The 8469-nt window shown below is 42.9% G+C and overlaps 1 protein-coding gene across 1 annotated transcript; it reads left to right on the forward strand.

Annotated features, from left to right (window-relative positions):
- The first annotated feature begins 5068 nt into the window (after nucleotides 1–5068).
- Nucleotides 5069–8081, forward strand: LOC144892571 (uncharacterized). The gene is made up of 2 exons (XM_078779662.1): nucleotides 5069–6891; nucleotides 7326–8081. The coding sequence occupies exons 1-2, from the start codon at nucleotides 5112–5114 to the stop codon at nucleotides 7685–7687; spliced, it is 2142 nt and encodes a 713-aa protein (XP_078635788.1). The 5' UTR covers nucleotides 5069–5111; the 3' UTR covers nucleotides 7688–8081.
- The last annotated feature ends 388 nt before the right edge of the window (nucleotides 8082–8469 follow it).

Here is an 8469-nt window from a genome sequence, read left to right on the forward strand (position 1 = left end):
ATAACCTGATCTCATTATGCTGTTGTAAGGGAATTTGTTTGCAATAGAGTGTGGAACATTTGGGGAGTTATACGGGAATGCCCTTTTGACACAATAATGGCACGGACCCATGGAAATTCTGCGTAATGTAAAATGTGACTTCAAGTACTCAGAACCTCTATCTTCTTCAAGTCCTACCCCCCCCCCCCCCCCAAGTTCCACCCCAAGTCCTCAACCCCAGGTTTTCAAGCTCTCTCCCAAACCCCAAGTCCTCAACCTTCCACTCCAAAACCGAAGCTTTCAATCCCACTCCTGCCCTCCACACTCCAAGCCTTCCAACACCCTTCTCACCACAACTCAACTCCTCCACCCCCTCCCCCAACACCACCTCAACCTCGCTCCCCCCAACAACACCTCAACCTCGCTCCCCCCAACAAAAGCCATAACCTGCCCCCTCCCCCCTTCCAGAGTCAAAACCTCCCCCTCCCACCCCTCCCAACTCTGTCTCATCTTTGCTTTCCCTACCATTCCCATACCCCAACCTCCTGTCCTCCTCCCCCCTCTTCCTCATGAAAGCAAAAGTGCATTCTTACATCAGATGTTATCCACCATCATCATGTTATACATATTATGTTAAACATTAACATCATCAGATGCTAGATAGACAGTCAGCCAATGCAAAATAGCATTACACAGACATTGCACAAGGGCATTCTTACAACAGACAGACTGTCAAACAGACAGACAGGTAGATATATAGATAGACACAAATATATAGATTAGACAGACAGACATACACTCACAGACACATAGATGGACAGAGAGATACCTACACACAGAGATGGATATGACAGACAAATAGACAGAAAGAAAGGAATATGGATGTATAGATACACACACGGATAAGTAGATACACACAGATAGATAGACAGACACAGATAGATAGACAGACACAGATAGATAGACAGACACAGATAGATAGACAGACACACACATACACAGACTTATAGGTGGACAGTCACATAGAGATATAGACAGATACATAAATAGATAAATGTACACAAACATTTATATAGATAGACAGACACATAGATACCTAGACAGATAGACAGAAAACATACCAATACACGCACACACACACACACACACACACACACACACACACACACACACACACACACACCCCAATATATATATACACAACTGGTCAAAAGTTTTAAAACACCTCATTTTTTCCAGTTTTTATTGAAATTTACGCAGTTTAATGTCTCAATGTACTCTGAAATTAAGCATTGAACAAATAAACAATTGGAGATAAAAAAATAAATCATAGAATCATTTTGTTTAACAAAATTTAATTTAATTTTTTGACTCAGCAAAGTAGCCACCTTTTGCAGACATAACCGCCAAACACACTCGTGGCATTCTTTCTACAATGTAAATCAAATATTGTTCGGGAAGTTCTTCCCAACACTGTTGCAGAAGTTCCCACAAATGTGTTGCACTTGTAGGTTGCTTTGCTTTCACCCTTCTGTCCAGTTCATCCCAAACCAGCTCGATGGGGTTTAAGTCTGGAGACTGTGCTGGCCATTCCATGATTTAAAGCCTACCGCCTTGTTCTTTTCCTCGAAGGTAGTTTTGACATCGCCTGGAGGTGTGTTTTTGGGTCATTATCTTGCTGTAGGATGAACCCCTGACCAACTAGGTGTATACCAGAGGGTATTGCATGGCGCTGCAAAATGCTGTGGTCGCCCTTTTGGTTCAGGGTACCAGTCACTCTTAGACTGCCAGGTGTTCCAATTTTTCATTTCATTTCGTGACCTGAAAATCGGGTGGGCATCAAATTGGCATGATAATATGGAAAAAATTATGAAATAATGTTCATGACTTTTCACAAGTCAGATTCTGGTACGTTAGTCTGTAATATAATGTTGAAATTTATAATTTTATTTCCAAAATCTCCGTTTAGCCTCGAACGCATTTCGATGTATTGACCAATGAGGATCGCGCTACGAACGATGCCTGGTTGCGAGTAAACAAAATGGCGGCCTCCAGTAGCAGCGACGATGACGAGTGTGGGAGCGAGAAACGCTGTTACATGTGCATTTCTCCGGCCAAAAGATCAAGTTTAATACCTTTTAGTGATAGAACATGGCCGCGATATTTGCAATTTGTTCTTACGTGGCAGAATTTAGAAGGTGATCAAGCTGAAATTGCGAGAAATTTCGTGAAGAACCATGCTGACGAATTCGGCAAACATGGCAACAGTATGGTAACAATACCTGCTATAGCTATACCGCATGATGCAGCGTTTCATCAAGTATTATTCACGATTTACCGATAAACAACGAGTGAGCAGGGTGCAAAGCAGCATGAAAAAGAGAGAAGAAAATGCAGCCTATACTGGTAGTTTGAATAACTTGAATAATAAATCATGACAATGCTTCAAAACTTAGTTTGATTTTTTTTTTTGTGAGGTATATGTAAAATGATTTTGTGTGTAGTCGAACGATTTTGAATTGAAGGAACTGTCCAATATTTATGCAAGGAGGTAGGGCCGAGGTGAAACAAATAAATTTATAAAAGGAAGTCTGAGGAAGGGGGGGAGGGAATCTAGTCAGGCTAACCATGACTTGAGGTCTAGACATTTTTAACTCACATAATTTTAATTGTTTTCTTTTATGTGTGTTTATTGCAGCTTCAACATGCAACGACATCAACGTCAACATTGACCAGATGCATGAAGGCCCACAACCAGTCAAGAAACGTGCTCTACGCTCCAGCTTAGGCAAGCCCAAATGTTCAGCCAGATCCCAATATGTGTTGCCTAATATATGCATCCTTTGTCAGAAAGAGAGAACAATCAATACAGGCAAAAGGGGACGAAGAAAAGAGCCTCTAACAAGGTGCTCAACAATTGAGGCACCAAGAATGCAGCAAGCCGCTAAAGACAACAACAATACAAACCTGCTGCTTCAAATTCAAGACCGCGATTGTGTTGCGATAGAGGTAAAATACCATGGTCGCTGCTACAAGGAGTATACCCGGTATTTAGGCAAGCTAGCGACAACACCTAATGCAGAGCAACAAGGAGACTCCAACTACTCAGAAGCATACACATTATTTTGTGCAACAGTCAAGGATCTTATAATAGACAACAAGGAAATCTAGACTGAAACGACTTAATGACATGTTCATGAAACAAATCAAAGCAACACACGGAATAGAATCAAACTACAAAAGTGGCTTTCTCAAGACAAGACTGATGAAAACATTTCCACAACTATGCTTTATAACCCCATATATGCGCTGCCAAGGACACCTTGTGTATGTTAATGACATCTCCACTGAAGTGCTGGTTGAAGAAAAGAAAGTGTTGCAAGAAACCATGCATGGTTCAGGTGATGACTCAACAGAGACAGAACAAACATCCGACTCTGAACCAACCCCACCAAAGCAACCTGGGTATACTGAGAATAACCTTAGAGAACACTACTTCACTGCGCTACAATTGAGAAATGCAATAGATGAGATCAAGCCAAATATGCCATGGCCCCCAACCTCTGAGCACCTGACAACAAATGCCGCAGAAGCAATTGTACCTGCCTGTCTCTATAACTTAATTGCATGGATGGTGGGAGTGTCAGACGAACCTGATTCTGATGAGTTTGTAAAGATAGAATCTACAATACATAGAAGAATTCTCACAATTGCACAGGACATCATATACCTCCAATCAAAGGGAAGGAAACAGATGCCCAAACATTTGTCACTTGCAATAACAGTACGTCATCTCTCAGGTTCAGCCCAATTAATCAGCCTCCTGAACGGGTTTGGTTACTGCGTCTCAAACTCTGTCGTCTTAAATCATGACACTGCACTGGCTAACCAAGAACTACATCGTGGAGAGGATGCTCTTCCATCAATCATTCAGGCGGGCAAGCATGTCACACTCGTATGGGACAATAATGACTTCGGGGAGGAGACATTGTCTGGGCGCGGAACAACGCACAATACCAATGGGATTATAATACAGCGACCAAGTCAATCCCATGAAGTAGTACAATCAGCACCAGTCACTACAGTTAAGAGGACGCGGGAGAGATCGATGCAGCCACCTGCAGTGAACCTTGCCACATATTATGGAGGGAAAAAAGAAGGACCCGCTCCATTCGCAACCAGCGTTCCATTGGATCGAGCAACGTACTTCCCATTACTCCAGCACCCTAAGACGATAGACCTAGCAAACCACAACACCAAGTACAACATTGACGGGACTCTGCCATCTTGGACAGGATTCAACCAACTACTGTCTTGTGTTGAAGTTCCACCAAAGAGCGTGATAGGGTATCTCCCTGTCATTGATGCCACTCCGACTGAAATGAATACGGTACTAACAATACTGCAGAGAAGTGTTCAGATCGCCGACAAGTTACAGTTGGAAGCAGTCGTCATTGTCGTTGACCAAGCCATCTATTGCAAGGCACAGCTCATTAGATGGCAGAATGCACAGTTCATGAAGAGACTGGTAATTTGACTCTTGGGCATTCCACACTGCAATGTCCTTTCTTGGCTGTATTGGAAAGAGATTTCGAGATGGTGGTCTCCAAGACATCCTGGTTGAGTCAGAGATTGTTGCAGTGGGGTCTGTGAATGGAGTGTTCAGCGGCAAGCATTACAACAGGGCAGTTCGAGCCCATAAGCTGATGTCAAACGCGATGCAGCAGATGCTCCTGGATGCATATTTTGAATCTATTCCAGAACATGAGGCGGGTAGAGTGAAGGAACTTTTGTCAAACTTTTCTGAAGCTTTCCCACATCCAAACTACCATGTCATTCTCAACAGCGACAAGTTCAAAGACTTCAAAACCTCCTTTGACAAATTCTTAGAAGCAAGTGACACCAAACCAACATTTCGCTTCTGGAGTTCATACATTGAGACGGTGGAGCTTCTCTTGCTATTCATTAGAGGGACACGAGAAGCCAACTGGGATCTTCACCTCGCCGGCATGCGATGTATGCTTCCATGGATATTTGCCTATGATCACATTAATTATAGCAGATACCTTCCAGTATACTGGCTGGAAATGTCAGATGTTTAGCAGACCCATCCCGCCATTCATCAGAAATTTATGGAGGGTGAATTCGCTACCCAGAGAAGCGACAAAGCTTTTGCCCAAATCGCCTGCGACCAGACCATTGAGCAGACAGCAAACAGGGATTCCAAGACCAAGGGGGGCATGACCGTTTTCACTACCAGCAAGGGGACAGTTAACCGATGGATTTGGTCACACCACGCGAGGGAGTCAATTGCACAGGAATGCGAGGTTATGGCAGGGAAGTCCAGATATGAAGAGCACAGCTCAACACGCTCCGATCTACTACAAAGTCGCATGCTACGTGACAAAGCTGATGTTGACAAAATCATCGAGATGACAAACAGCATGATTAATCCATTTGAATATGATGGAGAGGACTTGGTTCATGTTACATCTGGTGTGGTGGCTACGAGAGAAGTTCAGGAAGATCTAAACACAGCATATGAAAGAGGTGAAACAGAGTTCACCACCCTATGTAAAGAACGATTTCAGACAGAGACAGTCGACCTGTTTGGCTCAATTAAGAAATTGAAACTTAAGACATTCACCAACATGTCTAAGGCTGTGAAAAAGAAAATTCGTGGAAAGGGTGTGTCTTTGAAGGCTGACAGAAATCTCTTAGCAAGGCTTGTTGTCATCGGGCAGTTCCGGAAAATTGATCTTCAAGAGTTAATGTCCTATTCTCTTGGCCCACTACCTCTTCCTTTGGCAAGTGTGCAAGGCTGCCTCGTCAAGACCAACAAAGCCAACCTACTTCATGCACTTGAAAGTCAGGCAGAGAAACCTGTGGTTGATATTCCAGTAGGAGGCATGTATGTAATGGATGGTATGGCAATGATACAGAAATTGAATATCAACAAACTCACCGGGGAAAGGACATTTCTCAATCTGGCCCACGAAATACTGAAGCGCCTTGTCAAGGAAGCAGCGGGCAACAAGTCCAGTGAGATCCATTTCGTAACCGATACTTACCAAAAGGTATCGATTAAGAACGCCAAGCGAGAGAAGAGAGCAGCCAGAGGGTCTCAAGTGATGCGAATATATGGCCAGTCCCTTCCTCAACAATGGAAGAAGTTCCTCTCCAACGGTGACAACAAGGAGTCGCTAATCGAATACTTGTTTGAGACGTGGAGTAAGGTCAAGACAGCATACCTCAGAGGAATTACAGTGTTCTTGGCACATGGAACCAAATGCCATATCTTCACAGGAAGCAGCACTCCAGATCAGGTAGTTGAAGTGAAAGAAGAGCCATCACTAAATTCGACGCATGAAGAGGCGGACACACGGATGTTCCTCCATGCCGCGCATGCAGCACACACAAGCAATGACGTCATCATCGTTAGTCCGGATACAGATGTGTTCGTAATCGGCATAGCCTTAGTACCCCAAATCTCTGCACATCTATATTTCCACACAGGAAAGGGAGTCAACCTTAGGACAATTGACTTGAAAGCAATCTACGATAGCATTGGGGATGATGTCAGCCAAGCTTTGATAGGCCTACACTGTTTTACTGATTGCGATATTGTAAGCGCCTTCTATGGCAAAGGCAAAAAGAAGGCCTTAAACCTCATACTAAAGAATCCAGAGCTGTGCGGTGCCTTGAGGGACCTTGGAGAACGGTTTGACATACATCCAGACATGATGGAAGCACTGGAGACATTTGTCTGCAAGTTATATGGACAGCACAATATCACTACTGTGAATGAGGCCAGGTACAACATGTTTCGTCTTGCTAGAACGTCTGAGATCACAATGCCTCCCAACCAAGATGCCCTGAGACAGCACATCAAGAGAGCCAATTACCAAGCTGGTAAGTTAATTGGTTGTTTCTTTGAATATTGAACATCACCTGTAATTTATGTTTGGACAGGAGTACTAGTATATGGTGCAGCATGTGTCAATGAAGATGATTATTTGGAAAGTTTATTGAATTGAAAACAAAATATTGAATGTCACAACAATGCTTTGTAAATGTTCAAAATTAACAGGTCTATTTGAAAGAGTAATTGAAGTAACTATCTGTACAGTTGAGTGGTTAAGATAACATGACATGTAGATGATCCAGAGATATTTTTGCTCCACACTTAGTCAGAGCAGGATGTTTTGGATTTCGCATGTTTCTCTACACAGAATTTCCCAATAATATGATTGTACTGCTATTAGTGTTAATGATATACCTCTGATGTTGTTTTGGAAATATGTATATCTCCATTCTTAATGTTATTGATCACTTCAATATTTCAGGAATTTACAAGAGGAGCCTGCAGCCCATCCCTGACATTCCCGACCCTAATGGCTATGGATGGATGATGGAAGAGGAACTTGCCATGGACTGGATGACACTTCCACCTGCACCAGACAGCGTGATGGAGCTTGCTAACTGCACTGGAAGCTGCAAGAAGACACGATGCAGCAACGAAACTACATGCACTTGCCTACAGAATAACATTCCGTGCACAGATTTGTGCAAGTGCGGCAGGAACGACTGCTCAAACATAACTGGCCATGTTGACTTTGATGATAAGAATGATGATAAAGACTCCAGATCTGAAGATGAGGAAGACTCTGATGCTGAAGAGGATGAAATAACTGCACTATTTGTATGATGTTTTGGACAAGTTTCAACATGACCAAGCCGAAGAGACTAATTGTGGCCATAGTTCAGCCCATCTCGAGTTTATCATGACGTCAATGCGCACTGGTTCGCATGTACGCTGCGTAATTGTCTTTGATGGGTTAAAATATCACCCCTTACACACTTATTGGACCTATTAACAGTTTCAAAATAGCATTGGTAAACCACCATGGATCGTAGTAGCAACACCAATCACAAATATTGTACAAAAATTTAAAGTTATGCAGGTTTTAAGGTCCAAAAACATGACTTTCTGATAAATGCATCAACAGCATGTTATTTTACCAAGTCGTTAAAACAACATTTTTACTACTTTTGGGGGTCTGAATTAATAAATATTGCTGCCAAGACCAATGTGAACATGACATCATATAGTTTGTGTTGTTATTTTACTGTGTAAATGGGTATTTCAAATGTAACATACACTTGGTGTATACTGGTGTTTTGGGGCAGCGGTTCTCGGTAACGTACCACGATATCGCTTGTGAAAAAAAATAAGATGTTTTGGAGGTCATAAGGCTTCATCGCACACCCTTCTTGCCCAATCCCTAGGTTCAGGTCATGAAATCAAAAAAAAAAATAGATATCCACCCTATGGCCCTGTGTCTATCTGTGCAAGTCGCCGACTCTGGATCCAGCAAAAGAGCCCCAGACCATCACGCCTCCTCCTCCATGTTTGACAGTTGGTGTTACACACTGAGGAACCATCCTTTCGCCTACTCGACAGCGTGCAAAAACCCTGCGTGATGAACC

This window comes from Myxine glutinosa, chromosome 6 (genome assembly GCF_964187855.1).
Source record: "Myxine glutinosa chromosome 6, kmMyxGlut1.1, whole genome shotgun sequence".
Taxonomy (NCBI): Eukaryota; Metazoa; Chordata; class Myxini; order Myxiniformes; family Myxinidae; genus Myxine; species Myxine glutinosa.

Coding starts and splice junctions, on each gene's coding strand:
- LOC144892571 (XM_078779662.1), top strand. CDS start 5,112: ATGGAGGGTGAATTCGCTACCCAGAGAAGCGACAAAGCTTTTGCCCAA. Junction 6,892..7,325: donor GAGAGCCAATTACCAAGCTG/GTAAGTTAATTG, acceptor TCAATATTTCAG/GAATTTACAAGAGGAGCCTG.